Genomic DNA, 17,858 nt, shown 5'->3' with positions numbered 1-17,858 from the left:
GCATTTACAATTAATGAAAAAATCATTAAAGAAATAATTTAAATTTTATAAAAATCGATTTTTAAAAAATAAATAAGTTTCATGTTTATTTAAATTCAGAAAAATATTTATTTGTAAATTTGTCATATCTGTTCAGAAAAGGATGTGCTTTTGTGAAGAGTAAGAAAAAATAACGTTTTCAGATCCATTCGGATTACTCCAAGCGGTTACTCAGACGTCGTATCGGTAGTAGGAATTAGTATCTAGTTATCCTGTCAGGCAGTCACTTAACTGGAAGTAACCTAATATGTCGCTGAATAAGATGAAGCGAACACGGTAAAACCGAATGGTACGAAGCGGCAAGGACGAGTCTTACTGACGTCTGCACCTGGTAATCTCGCTATAGGGTTAATCTCGGTCGAACTCAACCTTCGTGATATTCATCATATCAAAGGTACCATTTGTGGAAGGTAATTTGCTGAAGAATAAACACGCGGTATCGAGCAGACAAGGAGTATACAAAATGATCGATTCGTGAATTTCGTTTCTTTCTCGAGGTTCCCTTATTATCCTTCATCATCGTCGAAAACGGATTACAAAGATACATTCATCCGATAAAGAAATATGATTTGTTCGAACGAGGAGAACACGAGTGTGTCAAATCACACATCGAGAACGGGAAAGATTCTTTGCTAACTCTTCTGTAATATTCATAAAAAAAAAAAACATTCTCGCATTTTACAAATAATACAAATAAGAGAGAGAAAGATGTTCTATCCTGAATACGTAATAGAGATATAATCTTGATAAATAATTTGACTATTATTTAATGAAAATGATTCAACAACGTCACGCGCCACGTAAGGTCGACCTTGCAATTATCGTTCGATGATCTCGATAAAAGAGTCGCGGACAGGTGTCATAGTGGAGCTGCCTTAAGAGCGTTCTGTATTTTTCTTGTCGATTTAGCGAACCCGTTAGCCCGTATCGATCAGCTTTAGTTCTTAAAGGGAAGTTGTCCTTCGCTTCCCAATGCTTACCCGGGCTTACCGGATCGTCAAGACTGGGAAACTATAGCAGACAATGATCACAGTCTCGATTGTCAAAATTAATTTCGCCCTCGACAACTATACTATCTTCGTAACAACACGCTCTGTGCTTAACAAAACTTTGTTTCGTATATCAATTATATAATTCAGTTACAAATAAACTGACTTTCCTACGATTAAAATTAATTATAAATCAGAATACACTTCGTGTGATAATTTGATCACCGCTTCATTGATCTGCGCCTTTTCATTTCTCATCGATATCCGCGATGATCGGACAGTCGCGAGTGCATTCGTGCAACTGTGAAGTATTTTCGACCTTCGGAAATTAGTCCTTGAGCAGTACGCGACAAGAAACACCGTACCTTGGCAGAGGTAGGGCTAGGGCAGAACGGTCTTACGGTTTTCTGTATTAGGCATCGTCGGCTTCTTGCCGAGGGACGGTTCTCAGTATCACCGGACAGTCCGGTGTGGGCTGTGGCACTTCGATACTCGGCAGAGCGTAAGGCGAGAGGAGTTCCTCGAGACGACGTATATTCGCTCAAAGGGCCGTAGAGTGAGTGACCTCGGAGACCTGGACGAGATCTCTTCCTCGTACGCAGGCAGAATCAGCGATACACGATCGAGAGGATCGTTTGGCACTTGGACGTGCCGCAGGTGGAGTAGCGAGATACATCGCAAATAAGGATCGAAGGCGAGAGATCGAGTGTAGTTCTGCACGGATTACAAGGAAACGACCTTCTCGTCTAATCTTGATTGTAATTTTTTCCTACGTTACTGAATTTAACAAATGTTTATATTTACATAAAGAGTAAATGATACATCAGCTAACTGATAAAACATAATAATTACAAAATTGAGATAAAGAAACTGGAGGAAAAGAAGAATAAAAATGTAAATTCGAGAGTAGCTGCATTTCTCTTCTCTTTGGAGAAAACGTTTCAACGACGTATGAAGGAACGACTGCGGTTTTCTCGAAGAAACCGCGACTAAAATTAGACGTTCTGTATAAATTACCGATTATGGCAAGTTCTTCGTCGAAGTAATAATAATGTTGTTGTCGTCGAGACACCATCGCGAAACCCAGGCAGCGGCTATTTTCGAGAGCGACTCCTTTCGCAAGTTTCCACGGCATACTGTAAATCCGGACGCTGGTTAACCCACCACTATTTTAAACCGCGACAGTGTAAACGTCGAAAGAAATACGAATCCGCAAAGCGGCGTTCTCGGAAAAGCAAATCGTGATTTTACGTAATCCTTTTTCTCGATCCCGATATTGAAACGTCATTATTTATACAGCGGCAGTTTAGAAACGCTCGTGTAATCCGTATGTGTAATCCGAAAAAAGCGACTCGTCTAAAGAATAAAGCAAAAACACGGCTAAAATTATATTATTATTGCGATTCGAATCCAACGCGCATCGTAAAGCAGCCTTTCGACAAAATCGCGAGCAATGATCGCGCGGAAAATGCAGTCTTGCGTGACGAGGCTCCACGCAATATGCAAAGGGTGAGAAACGATCGAGATGTTTTCTTCATCGCGCGTGCAATAAAATCGACGACACATTGCTACCGGTTACGATCCTAATTGAACAAGATCATGGAAAGATAGAGACCGCGCGATCGGCCTAATTGATAATAATCAAAGTGAAATGTACTCGCTCGCAGGCGTGATGGTATAGCGTGCCGGCGATGGAAGAGAAGGAAATCGACTAATTGGACGTACAACTCGAGATCTTCTTGTATGCACAGCCGGGCGCAAGAACGTTTCCACGCGGCCGAGAAGAACGGAGGCGGAGAGAAAACAAAAGACCAGAGCGAAAGACCAGAGGAAGGCTTTAGTCCCGCTTCTTACTGCGCGCGGATACGATCCTCGTGCGAACGCAAATCGATGAAATCGAGAATGGGAACAGAAATAGATTTCTTCAAGAAAACAGGTTCGCGGGAATTTCATGCGCGGGTGGCTCGGTTTTGTTTAGGTTTTATTAGCTCAGCTGTTCCGCCCCGTCGTCATTTCGGTCTGTGTGATCTTCAACTATTAAGTAATCGTCTTATTTCGCTCGTTTAATTTAAGAATTTAATTTAATTTGCTCGCAAACTCTTTTTCTCATAGTTGACCGCATCGTGTGTATCTCGCGATGATACAAAATATATGAAAAATTTTCAGATGCTGAATCGAGTACATTTTTTTGTATTGTATAATTTCGAATTATTGAATATCGAATATTAGAGAAAGCTCCATATGCGAAGAAATGATTACGTCTAAGAAATCAAGACCTCATCCAAGATCCCAAGAGAATGCATATATTGCGAACAGCATATTTTTTCTCACGGAATATAGCCACGAGCCATCACGGTTCAACTATCCGCGCGTTTCTATCTTCTCGATCATGCGCGAACGCACTAAAAAGGAAGAATTGTATTGCCGCGCGTTTCGATCGTTCCTTTCACACCGATCCCGCATTGCCGATTGATCCCGTTCGCGCTCCATTTGCCGGATAATACAATGTAAAATCAGGCGGTCGCCGCGCCCGATCGCGTAATTTCCTGGCCGATCGTGCGCTCGCGCCCGGCAATCTCGCTTTTCTTTTCGCGCGTATACGCATATATACAGCTGGCGTCGCGTTATAACATTGCAAGCGCGCGAATATCGGAATCGTGCCGTATCGCGTCGCCGATCGCTACCAGTCGAGATACGACGGTATTACGAGGTGTGTAAACCGCGTCTAATTCACGCCGCGAGTTTATTTCCGCTAATTTGCATTAGCGCGTTCGACTCGCGCGCGTGTTTACGAGCGGCGCGAAAGACTACACATCGTGCGCGAGCAGAGCACATGGCGCGAATAATATTTTTAACCCCTTCCCGCCGCGCTCTTAGCAGGGAATTTTATGAGCCGGCGATGTGCTCTAAACGCGGCCGCTGTAATTGGTTCGCGCGCACGTTATACCGTCCCGCTGGAGACCAGGGAGACCTCGCTACGCAACGTTTCCTCGCGGATTTACGAAGCGGAGAGCGCGGCCGAAGTTCTCTCAGTTAGAACGCGCGAATTTACGACGGTAATCCGATTCGTTGGGGATATTTTCCAGGCGACGTTTAAATAGCCTTACATTAAGTTCGAGCTTAACTAATCAGATCGCTTAGAGGAACTTCTGTTAAGATCATTTGTGATAAAAATCAAGACATAGATAGACCCATATAAACCGATTTTACGATCATCTTCAACAGCTACCCGTTAGTCATTAATCAAAAAGTTTAATGTAAGATATTTCTTGTCCTGAAGCAATATTGAGATATTTTCTATAAGGATCTAATTCACTTAATTACAAGATTATTGTCCGATTCGATACGATTGTTGATCGTCGATGATAACGTTAGATATAGATTCTCAATAAATGAGAGCACTTTACGTCTTGAATATAACTTAGAATTCTTCTTATACGCATGTACATAAATTGCGACGTAAATTCTAAGCATGATATATCATGCGTGGTCAGTGAGCGACGTCACGTGCGGCAATTGCCAAGCATCGAAATATGGTAGGGTCAACGACAGGGTGGGTGTATTGGCACTAAGAATAGCGCGTACCGTAACCAGTTCGCCGGTTACTTCTTGAGATTACGAAGCTACGCTGGCGCACGAACGTCGGAGGGAAGGTAGAATATGTGGGTCAACTGCCTCGCAGGAGACAGCCCGGCCAAACCTGAGGCGGAAACCTCTTATTTGTATCTTTCAACGCCCTCAAATAAATCTAAGGTGGCACTAAGTACCGTTTTAAAAATGTTAAATTAATCTTAAAGGTACAACGAACCGTATCTATTTCAATTCATATATTAATGGGATTATTAAAATAAGGATTTATAACTTTTAAGTTTGCAACGAATAGAAATAAAACCATTCCTATATGTTGAGCCTCAGCTCTATTAAGTTTTTCAAGTATTCAATAATAGTAGACTCATTGCAATAGGATAATAAAATCTACATTGTCTACTTTTACTTTTGCGCGTTCGAATAAAGTCCGAAAAGTTAATATGGTAAACAGCTAATTATCTAATCTAGGCGCAGTTAATCGCGGTATAGTGGCACTCATCCGCAATTAGCATCTGTCCGGAGTATTATCTCGCGCATCATTCGATTGTCTCCGTCAGTCTCTCCCGAGTGAATTCCAAAACCGGTCCTGTCGCGCCGATTCTCGATCGTGAATCACGATCAAGCGTTCCAGACCGCGGCGATCGCTCGCCAATCGATTATTCTCCGAAGAACGTCAGCGAGCTTCAGCCGGCGACACCAAAGAGCCCCCGGCCGGCCGTGGTTTCGAATTCACGACGCTCAATTACTTACTCAATGAATCGCCAATTATGTCACACGCGATCGAGCATGCGGAATCTCGCGAGGTCGTTACATCGCTTCGCAAACGTATTAATGTTTCAACGCCGGCGCGGTTGACGCGGCAATCTAAATTAGTCCCGGATTAATGTGGACAGAGCGAGAGAGCTTGCCGTCCTAAATTTACTTTCACCTCGACCGATATTTATACGAGCGCACGCTAACTTTGTACTATTTTCAATCAAAGAAACTACCTGTCAATCACCGATAAAAGCATGTCATGCGCGAGTCGCTGCGAATTACTGCTTTAACATTTAATGGCGAAGACACAAAAGTGCGCTTGAGCCGAAAGATTTCAAGACGAGAAGAACAAACTTTATCTTTTATATTTTTAAAAACGTTATTAATTGCTATAAATATTGCAACATTATTTGACACTGTCTTCACAAAATATACTCGACGTTTTTACGAGCAAAAGTTAGCGGTGTACATTACGTAATTAAGTTTTTGATGTTTGAACGAGAGGTTCCGTAGTTAATCAACGCCTAAAATTAGACCTCTAGGAACCATACCTGAAGCCCCATTAGCGCGTCATCCGTCAAAATTAAGATAATCACCGTCGATGATTTCGTTACCTTTATCGTCGAAATGGATTATGTTGCATCTATCATCAGCCGCGATATCGCATTTATAGACTGCGCCTCCTCGGTAGACGCCGGCCTGTGCAGTTTCAGCCTCCGGTGCGCCCACGACCGCCCTGAAAGAAAAATAAATAACACGCTATCAGCGAAATCGAATACCAACGCAAGCAACGCGCGCTTATAACACAGCTTCGATTTACGCTCCGATATAAGTTTGTTTGTTTCGACATCACAATTCGCAATTGCGAATTGTCTTGTAGAGGCAATCACGTCCACGATTGATTTCGTCGATATTATCACTTGTATCGATTTAAACGACACTCGATAACCGATGCTCGTGCAGTGCGTCCGAGATTTAAGGTCAGTGGTCAGCGTGGACTATTTCGATCAACGGCGTAAGATCTGGCGGCAAAGTCCGGCTTAATGGATGGACGATGAATCGTGTTCGATGAAACAGCTTTCGCTGTCAAAATCTCAGGTACAGCTGCCAGAGACTATTGAGACGTCAAGAACTGCCAATTACGCGTTCTGAACTAGGCAATACTATATGCTCATCAAACCCGCGCACGATCGTAGCATATTTGCCTCTCTCGTATAATTTTCTATCTTTTCTCATGGAGAGAGCACTACAATCTGATTTATTCCTAACCCGCAATCTCATATCGCTAATATAAGGCTTCTTCCGATTTGCTCGTTACATCGATCCTTTTTAAGCCTTCTTTCTCATCCGTCCTTTTTTCTTTCCATTACCTATATCAACTGCATGCTATTCGATCGCCAGAATGAGAATTAATTTTTTTTGTCGTGTAATCTTTTCGTAAGATCCGATGGCAATCTAATTAATTGGAATGACGGCGTTGTTTCAAACGAGTCGTAACGCATTTTCAAACAGCGATAAAATATCGATAAGAAATTAATCGTGAATGGTAGCTATAAAATCGTAGGCATTATAATTACCCCAGTCATTTCCGGGGGAAAGCATCGCAACGCGTCCTAATTACTCGAAGAGATCTCCTTCGCGAAAATGGCTTTATTAATGCAACTTTTACTACGCATAATTAATCTTAACGACAGCGCGGCCTGGGCGTCAATAAAATAGTACGATTAAGCGTCGGCCGACGCGAGAGAAAAAAAACTGCGGCGAAGTAACGAAGGTGCCGCCCGACACCTTCAATTACGTTAACGATCGCCGCTTCGTGTGCCAAATTGGCCATTACCGTTATTGAACGGAAGACGCCTTGTTTAAGCGAGCGCCTCTCCCACGAATTCGGCGGTATCCCCGATGTTAGAATAATTAGAACCAGGTATTCCGAGGACTGTTTTATTATCCGCATGATAATTTATTGTCCGCGTGCCGGCCCAGCTGTAACGCCCGGAAAGACGGAAATAAAAGAGCGCGATGTGACCAGCGCGCCCAGACGCAATATGAAAATGGGACGGTGTAAGACAATCGATCGTGTAATTATCTCCGGAGGGTGTGTCGGCCACGGAGCCCAAGGGGAGCATCGGTATTACCCTGACCTATCAGTTAGGTAATTAATTTCACTCGCGGAGAATGCCCAACGTATTCTTATGGTAGTGTTTTTTTGTTTATATTTTTCTTCTGATATTTTCCTTCATCGTTCGATATTTCTTCGTTTTTGCGAATTTGATTTTTGCCGATCTAAAGACTGAGTACGTCAAAGAAAAGAACTTAAAGATCCGAGAAAAATTATTTTGACTGCTTCGAATAAGATGAATAAGATAACGGGACATTATAATACCTTGAATTAAATAACATTTTGTTACTATCATATGTCGAAATTTATTATTTTAACACAAAACAGGATTATTTTAATTTTATTGGTTTAGTTAAATTAATGACATGTTCAAAACGATTTCACATGAGTATAATTTGACACTACGAATTTAAAAGTGTATCGGAGATTAGTTTTCGATAAGTTAAATCCCTCCCCACGCGTCATTTCTGGTTAACAAATAGTTCGAATGCTAAAAGCTTTTCGGATATTGCTATGTTTACCTTGTGACAAATAGTGACGAATGATGCGGCTTTTATCGTCTAGCACCGTCAGACGACTCCGGAATATTAGCTCGACAGGGAAAAAGGTAAAAGCTTTCTTCTACTCGACGGAAATTATCTCGTCAACACATGCACCCACGCGATACGGCGAGGTCACATTTACATACTTCGCGTTAAGATTATTCTGAGATATCGTAACACTATACGGAAGTTAATATATGAAATATATGAATATTGAATACATATGCATTAAATATGTGAATAATTAATCAAATTTCATAAAAAAAAGAGATTGCGCTATTCGAATGTGCGCGCAGTATATTCTTCGAATCATAGAACGATGACGAAGCAATCGTCTTCAAAAGAGTCTTCGAATGGATAATCTGCTCGCACGATTTAACTCTGATCCAGTGACCCAGTTTCGGTAACGCTGCTAATTTAAAGCCCATTAACGTCGAGACGCGCTCAATAAACGATAACCGATAACTTCGGCCACATTGTTCGTCGTCTAATCACTCTAATCTGCGACGGGGGAATTCAATCGACAATGATTACAGCATCCCGTATCGCGCGCAATTAGTGTTATTAGGACTCGACCTATGGCCGCACTTGAATGAGCTTTGACGATCGATCATAATTTAAACGACGTTTACGCTATATCACAGTTTAACGTTCGAATAATAAGATCTTCCAAGTTACACGGCTGTTGCAATTATTCATTATCAGTGAAAATCTCGACGCGAGACAGATTTTGCGTCGTATAGGTTTCCATCTCGAAGCCACATGGAAATACCGTTGCCTATGGAGCAACCTTGGCATACATCGGCTTCTGGGTTGTTGCATGATTGGTGCAGCTTGCGTAGGTAAGCGCCACACATACTCACGCGTGGAAAGAGAGGAGCCGATTATGCCGCTTATGTAAGCGATTCATAAGCGTATGCTTGACGTGCCCCGTCGAAGTCGCATGCCACAATATCAATAACAACCATGAGCTATGCGGAATTTCTAAACGGCTGTATAATTTTCAGATTGACAGATTCCTTCCAGAGGAAGTGAAGATATAAGGAAGCTCCCACCATAATTATCGTAACGCGCGTGTCATCGTAATTAATAACGAAGCGGGTTCTCTTTCGCGAGACTTAACCGAGATAATACAAACGTTAAATTGGATGAGTTTGCGGTCAAGTAAGACTGAAGACTGATAATTAGAGATGCGGTAAATAATGACCGCGCGCGAAGAAATGACCACGAAACTCGTTTCTCTATAATACATTGATGCAAGAACAAAAAGGGTGCCGTAATTGCTAGGGGAAAGATATCAAAGACAACGTAGCATCTGGCACGGACAATTTTTTTAAACATTGCAGATTAAACACACGCATACAAGTGCTTAAAACGTTTTAAGAGACTTTATCTGCATCTTCATCTGCACACTCGATCGTATAATACGATTATCATTTCCTGATGTGTAATCATCATCGTGTTTTGAATTGTAATTTTAGAATTTGTGTTATACTTAACTTAACCACTAATTTAAATAAAGTTTACTTGATATTCTCTCTTTCTCGGATTAACATAATGCATCGTCATTATCACAAAATTCAGAAAGTGAAACTCGGTACGCGGTTTATATACACATGACTTTGACGCGCGACGGACAGAGGCTCGCGCTACTTCAACGACGGACAACGTGGGCTGTACCTGACGAGGTCTCAAGTCTCAAGCTCTCGCCCACACTCAACTTTTTTTTTGCATTCGTGAGGGGAACTACGACCACCGATATGTGACGCATACACGTGAACGGGAATGCAGGGGCGAACCGGTCCCGCAGGATACGCAGTCGCTGACTGGCGTCTCGTCGGGGGATTCTCGCGGCTGCGATTCGGGAGTATCGATGTATGTAGGGTTCAGATCGGGCGAATCGTGCGAATAGGTGCGATCAAGTGGGCGTTCGAGATGGCCTGTCGCCCGAGTCAGGTTACACGAGCACGAGCAACCTGACTGTCGAAGAGAAAGTCCCGGCACCCATTGGCTCTTAATGTCATTCTGTCATAGTCTTTTATCTAGCGTTCTTCTTTGTGCACGGAAATATACACATATCACATATGTTAATATAGTTCTCTCTCCATGGACCTGATTCGACCTATTTTAAGCGTCTCGGGAACTACTTAATTTTTTCTTGAGATATTTCTTTGACGAGGAAACGTTATTAATCGAAGAGAAATAGAGGGAAATGTCTAACAATGAATTTACGATGACTAAACTTTAATGCATTATTTATCAAAAACGTAAATTATATTACCCGATACGGTATAAGAATGTAGCTTATACGATCGATCACGCGAGAAATCAGCGTCGAAAATAGGCTCGCAGCTGCGACTAGCTATGCACCTGCGTCTCTCGGTGTTTATCGTCGTGCGAATACTTTTTAACGGCAAAAATTCGACGAGTTGGCGATTTTCAAGGCCTCGGCCGTAAAACGGAGAACGCCTATTCAAGCTATTCAATAAAGCCGATCGTACGAGAATACGAAACTGTCTTCAGCGCGACTTTCCTGAATGATCGATGCGAGATGACAACAACTCTAAAAATATCTATGCACTTCGCGCACGCAGATTCTATTTACGGTCCACCATAGCAATTGTTGTTTCACCCTACGGAAGCATTAATTGGAGTATTGGTATATGTGTTAATGTGTAACTAAAGTTTAAAAATCATTTATTGAATCGTTATTTCTTCCTTATCGCTACATTTCTAGTTGACGATAGCCGTTCGTGCCGAATGCACGACCGCGCAAACAGATCGAATGAAAAATCGCGCCGCGAGGTAACTCGATAGCGCACATACTCCGTATCGCGCGCAATGTTTTCCGAGACGCAGCACGTGCTACGTTGCATCGGCTACTTTGCATAAGCTTCCTGGCGAACATCGAAATCTGCATAGGCCGCGCGCAAGAGCGGCTCCTTTAAGCGCCGCGCTCGTCCTGCATTCGCGCGCATGAATTAGAGAGTGGTGGACTTGGTCGTCGTCGTCGCCGTCAGGTGTAACTCGAGATTCTCGCGGCTGAATATCGCGGCGTTCCTTAAGTCCGCGCGATCGCCAGCGTCGCGCGTGTTGTATTGACTTATATTACAACGGCCCGCGGACACGCGCATATAGGTAAGTACGTGCGCGCATTCGTAATCCCGTATTTGGCAAAATCGGGACGGCTCCATCCGACGTGGCGCGCCGTACTTGGCGAATTGCTCAATGCCGCCCGTCCCTTCCACGCTGGGATCTGGGATCTCGCGCTTTGATCTCGAGGAGTGTCTTTCTCTCTCTTTCCCCTCTCTCTGTCTTTGTGTTCCTCCGCGAGGACGAATCCATGCACGCACGCACGCACGCACGCACGTCGCGCGTGTAATGTGACGAGCGTCGTATGCAACGCCTGCCACGAGGGCGTCGTGCGTGAAATCGCGCTAAAAGTACCGGTACACCACCGAAGATCGGTATCGTCATGCCGCACCGTGGCGTTATTGTTCGCGAGAGACACGGCCGTTGTCTTTTCGGAAACGTCGGAGAGCTTGTGTATGTCTCGCTCTTGTGAATCTTCTTAACCCGTTACAAGCCGTATGAATATTTCTTCATGAGCAAAAATGTTTTTCTGCGCGCGGTTGACGGATGAATTATTTATAGAAATGCGTAGAGAGAAACATGCGAGCGATAAATGAATTATTTATAATTTATAGATAAACCAGCGTGGAATTGGCGGAAATTTCAGAGAAACTGACTTGATCTATTTCACGTTATCGCATAAATAAATAATTAAATATTTTTAACTGATTGATATATAATAATCGCTTGATCTTTAAATGATCAAAAATGCTCCGTCTGTTACTGCCGAGGCGTTGACTTCAACTGCAGGTTTTAATAAAACATATTGTTTTCTCGTGTAGCCACGTGCTACTTCCGCGGCGTGTTATACGTCGTCGCGCCGAACGTGCGCTGGACAGAATTCAACTTCCGTTACAACTATTACAGCCAAATGGAGACTCGTGTACGGGCATAAAGAATGACGATTGTAATGCAACCTCAGGTTTCAAGCCGGAAATCACGCAACACTTACGATCCCTTGCTCTCTCCCTACAAAGGAAAGCGTCTCTTAAACGTCACGGGAAAATATACACACGTGACTCGTCTCCACAAAAAATGCCGATTATGATTATTGGAATCATTAACGCTTCCTAGTACAGAACTTCTCTCTCCCTCGCTCTCTCCTATACATACAAAAACTCCAATGTATTATATTATTCGTATATTTATAGGATTCGTTTGTTGTGATAATTACGTATTTTCTTAAAAGGCGCGAATATAACTGATGAGAAGATCATGGGAAGAAATTAAACGTTAAATTAAACGTTGCCGACATTGAGTACACGACGTCTTTTTCGCAAGCAAATCGTGGGAAACGGAAATGCCTATAGAGACATATACTGACATAAACCGTCACGAACAAAATGATAATTGTAAATTTCTAAGTATAAGATTAATAGCAACTTAATGTGAACAAAAGTGTCAGCCTGCAGATTTCGTTATCATAGGTAAAGCTAACTAAAATTGGAACCAATCATTGAAAAATTTAAAACAGTTGGAAAATTAAGAAACTTATGATAATTCAAGCAGAATAACACACTATCATTTTAATTCCCTTTGTTTTTTCCATCTCCTCTTGTTCGGTTCTCTTTTATATTATAATCTAATGTCTAATAGACTTTTATATAGAGTAAAATCCCGCCGATTAAAGTACGGGGTTCAGCGAACCCGCGCGCGGTTCAGCTTCTCCAACAAACGTATATGTTAATGAGCCAGCGCGTGCTAGGAAATTTAAACCAGGCGGAATACGCCTTTCGTACGATATCCACATGCAGCGCGCCGTGCTATTGCTGAGGATAACAAAAATCAGCATACCTCGCGGTCAGCGCGAAATTTCGCTCCGATCTCTGCGCGTCACGCATCCCTTCGTTACGGGTATTCGCGTTTATATGCCAATTAAACTTCGTTGCGCATTTCTGATAATTATTTTAGATCTTCATCTTCATTATAATTTTCCACTACATTAAACGACATATAGAGTTCACTAAGCTACAAATCTCCGTTAATAATTTTTCGAATTCTCGAAATATATTATGCACAAGTTTCACGTTGATCAAATAAATGTATAACATATTGATAATTTTGCAGTATAATTTTGGGACGAGATATAAATACATTTCGTTCATAATCAAGAAAGGTATAGAGCTTAGAGAAATTTAACATTATTTAAAAATATTGTTTTAGGACGAAAAAATCGATAAGATCGCGAAATAAATCGCGCGATGGAATAAAAAAAAGTTTTATATATAATTACGAATTTATTTCTGTATTTAAGAAAAATTCTTCGAACCTCGATTGCGTAAGGTCTTTAAAGACGTCGTAAGTACGTAACGTGCGTCGAGGATACGCACGATCAGTCGATGACGTAACGCGAACGGAGGCGTGTATCGACGTCGAGCCGGCGCTACTTTATAAGGAGCACCTCCTCACTAACACCATTCGACCCTCGCTGTGGGCAAACCTGTAATCACCATTCAAAGCGAAGTCGCGCGTGTGCGTGAGCCGCGTAATGGTACCGCAATTCCGCGGTAATGTAATCTACGATCTCGGCATATCGTGACAGTTTCGCTCTCGGCGTCGCGAATTTGTCACTTTAGACGTACGATAAACATGTTTTACCTCGTCTACGTGTCCTCCTCTAAAGGAAAAAAAATTTGCTTGCCAAGGGTCTCGTTGGTAAATAAACGCCAGTAAAGTATACTCTTGAGACACGCTTGTTTTATGGCGCGATATCATCTGTATAAAATACGTACGTTCAAAAATTATAAGACCTCTCATCACAAATATTTTTTTGTAGCTGTTAAACAATTTGGGAATGAAAGAGTTAATTGATGATATTGTAGCAATATTCAGTCGTTGAATTCTTTTTTATCTTCTTTAGGTGACAAGAACAACGATGGCTATAAACCGAGTGGCAAATCTTGTAAAATACAAGAAAGGTTTTTCGCGTTAGTCACACTCGAGTATGTACAAAATGCTAATTCACGTCTTGCGATTCTCATTATCGAGCAGCTGTGCTTACTCATTTTTTTTCCCCAATGTTATCAAGAATCGCGTCTCGAATTCCGCTGTGAAATAATCGCGAATCGAATTTAAGAGCTCTGCCTCTTGAAAATAAACGCGCAGAATATCAGACGGTTGAAAAACAAGTCAGATAACTTTTCCATACACATTTTGCTGCAAGGAATTAAGATCAAGCTGTTTTAATCTCATTAATTAGCACGTAGTTAATCGTTCCATCCCAGATCGCGATACAATGACCTACTTTAATCGAAGCGACACTATTGTTAACACGATTGTGATTATGTAACTACACCATTGCATTGCCGAGATTGCCCGGAATGCCCGGTCATTTATCTGGTTTGTCGAGTGCTCAGTCGACGGAACATATCGCATGTAAATTAATCTTTCGTAGAGAATAATTCGGAAATTATAATACGACTTTTACGCAATCAGTACCAAATATCGATAAATCATTATTAATGTTTGTAATAATTGTTTTTAATCAATTTAAAAAATAATTAAAACAACAAATTTTTCACTTCGCACTGAAAGACCTTAAACAAAAGTTCACACAAATGTCTTTAGATTACATAATACTCTTCGAGTGAAGATTATATTTCGAGGGAACAAAAAATGGGATTGTCAGGGGAACTATAATCTCCTGAATAGGACCTGCAAATTGTTTTTCCGTTGGTCAGGCCACGACGGATCTCCTTCATGAACTTCGATAAAAGGGGAAACATATGTTAAACGTAGTCAGAAGGAACGATGCAGTTTCGAGGGAGTGACACGTTGACGTACCGTGGCCATATGGCGAGCAGAACTGACCGCGCATGTTGCGTATCCGCATCCCGTCGAGAAAAAAAAACTGTCGATGGACACATAAAGTTTTGGGATGCAATATATTTTTCTTTCTGAGAAATATCAAACATCCGTCACACTTCATGCTGTTGTCGCTGTTGTATTTCAATTATTGTATTCGAGGCAAGTGACAAAATTACGACAAAGTGATATAGTTTAACAGTTTTCTTTCTGGCGCATTGTAATCTCTTGATGTATCGTATATTAATCACATAAACGCCTCGATATATATGAAACGACGATCAAAGTGATTTACTTAAAATTAAGCGTGTAGCTCTCTGTGTGAGATAACTTTATCAGATAATAAGAGATTTGATATTTACGATCGTTAAAAGACTACAGTTATATCTTTAGTGAGCGATTGCAAACTCATTCCGCATAATCGCATATCCATTACCTTAATCGTGAGTTATTATACGTGACACGTCCGCGAGCGTAGTCACATTTGCGATTCCGACTGAATCGTGAATCACTCTCGGTAGCGTAACGTGACACCGACACATCGTCCCGACCAGCCAATTCGAGTTACCATCCAACGACCGGGTATCGCCTTGCGAGAGACACCCCGTACTCTCTGTCCGTGAAACTATATTATATTCAAGTCCGAGGGGTTACGAATTTAATGCGTTACGGCGAGATGATCCTCGCGTGCCGTCGCGATATAACCGTCCGTATCCCGTACGCATGTATGCGTGCTGCACGCGTGCAGGCAGGTAAAGGTAACAGGCCTCGAGGCTGCCGACTCTCGTCTGCATAATGACATGGTCCGAGCTTTGGGCACGTGCCTCACGCGATCCTCATTACCTTCTGCTTCTTTTCCCTCCCTCGGTCTCTCTCATCCCTTCGCGTTCTCTCGGGATCCGTTCGTCTCGATTTTCGGGGGCAAAAAAGAATCGAATTAACGACCTTTCATTTGTAACGTTGCAGTCCGAAAAAATGAGACTGCCGCGAGCAATAATTCTCGAGATTATAAAGAGTTTCGTGAAAAAAATTGATTGTTTCCTGAAAAGTGGAAAAAATGCTGATATGAAATTTTTTATTTTCAAATTCGGTAATCACTAAGGAATATATGGAAGAATGACAATTTTTCATCCGTCATCAACCTGCATCTATATCGATCGTCTGACGTCCATCGAGGATTGATAATCATTTCCAAGGTGTGGTAGAGGCATGCGTCGGTGGGCGTCGGGTAAAATAAGGTGAACCATAGATGGTGAATGAGAGATATGAATGACGCGCGGTAAAAGTTGAAACACGCGAGCTGCTCTACACGCATTTTACCCCCAGCAAACAGTGATATTACATAAATATTATAATTTCCAAGCTCAACAACATAAGTATGGTACAACACATGTTGCACATAACAGTTACATTGTTAAGGAAATTATGTTAGGAAATTATAATATTGATACGTTACTGTTGGTTGGTGTTTGCTGGGACATATCTGATTTATTTGCGATAAGTACGAGGTATAAGCGAGATTTTAGCCGTCTTACAAAACGTAATACGACCGATATTCTCCCGTTACTTCTTTGGGAGATGGTTGACAACGTAAATTAATTCGATGTCGCATGGCAATATAAAGCGAAAGGCCGATAACGCCTCACGGAATATCATTCATGCCTGTTTTTTTTTTTTTTTTTTTTTTTTTTTTCACTTTCGCCACTCGCACTCCGCGTTTTTGCGATAGCGACGATTTCGCGCGTCCCATATCTCATCCGGGAGGTTGTGACACCGGCGCGATCGCTTTGTAAGCCGCCGCTTTAAATCTCCGCTTACGAGACTCCAACGGCCAAAGATGCTCGCACAATCATCGTGCATCACGGTGCTTATTCGAGCTGTGCCACAAACGGCGAACCTTCGCGACGTCGACGAAGTTATAGCTATATAAGTGTACGGTATAATCGCGTGCTGGATGGAATACGACGCGAATAAATTAATCGAGAAAAATGCGAAAAAAAGAATACACGATGACCGAGTGACGCTCGGCTCGATCGGTCTCGACTTTCATTTCGCCCAGCCGGAAGCGACGAGGAAATTGAATCCGCATTTCCTCCTCTGTCCCGACACGCGTCGTAAGCACCGCACTTTTTACGCGGACGAACGTAACGCCGTCGTGCGCGAACAACGCTCGTCGAATGAACCGACCTGTGACGTATACGGGGGATTGGAAGTCAACAGCGAGAAAGAGATTGATTGCTGTTATCTTCGTATAATTGTAAAAAACGTATAAGCTTACATAATAATATAAAGAAGATGACACTCATGTCTCATCATACAGCAAGTATTTTTGTTCTCTCAAATCATCCAGGAAAAGTTTCCATATAATATCTCTAATATTATCTCTTTAGCTTCATAACATCTAATATTTTCTCCAATTTCACAATATCCAATATTCTCGTGCACAACGTCGTCTTGCGCAGAAATGAAGCTCACTGTGATGATTAACCGTGCCGTGTGCTTATCACGTGGAAGCGGCCGATGATAAGACAACTACGCTTCCCGGAATATCAACGCGAAGCGTTTCGCACGATAGAAGCTTACAAAGGAGAGTCAATTTCTCTCTCCGAAGAAATGGTCCAGCGATATCTTCGCTCCGTTGTGTTGTGACGCGTGTGTCAAGTTAGCGAATTCAATCATCCGACTGAACAATGCGGGATCGAGGAGAGTTAATTTCGTTCCGAATAGCGATTATTATCGGCGTGTTTACTTTGTTCGCGAGACGTCGCGTCATGAAATCGTTTACATGCATTTCAACGTCGTCGATGATATATGTATTCTTGCGATGCGGTAAGGTCGATTTCGTACGGAGTATACCTCAAGAACAGAATCGCGAACATATTTGCTTTC

General features: G+C 42.1%; 1 protein-coding gene across 3 annotated transcripts in view; it reads right to left on the bottom strand.

Annotated features, from left to right (window-relative positions):
* Positions 1 to 17,858, bottom strand: part of If (integrin subunit alpha inflated) — a 62,561-nt gene that overhangs the window by 38,206 nt on the left and 6,497 nt on the right. For all 3 annotated transcript variants that reach the window (XM_077401227.1, XM_077401229.1, XM_077401228.1), the window contains one exon: positions 5,987 to 6,108. In XM_077401227.1, the coding sequence (XP_077257353.1) occupies positions 5,987 to 6,108 (122 nt within the window). The remainder of the gene's footprint in view (positions 1 to 5,986; positions 6,109 to 17,858) is intronic.

The sequence above is a fragment of the Temnothorax americanus genome, unplaced genomic scaffold (genome assembly GCF_048541705.1).
Source record: "Temnothorax americanus isolate GAGA-0224 unplaced genomic scaffold, ASM4854170v1 Scaffold14, whole genome shotgun sequence".
NCBI classification, from domain to species: domain Eukaryota; kingdom Metazoa; phylum Arthropoda; class Insecta; order Hymenoptera; family Formicidae; genus Temnothorax; species Temnothorax americanus.
This window is presented reverse-complemented; position numbering and strand designations above follow the sequence as displayed.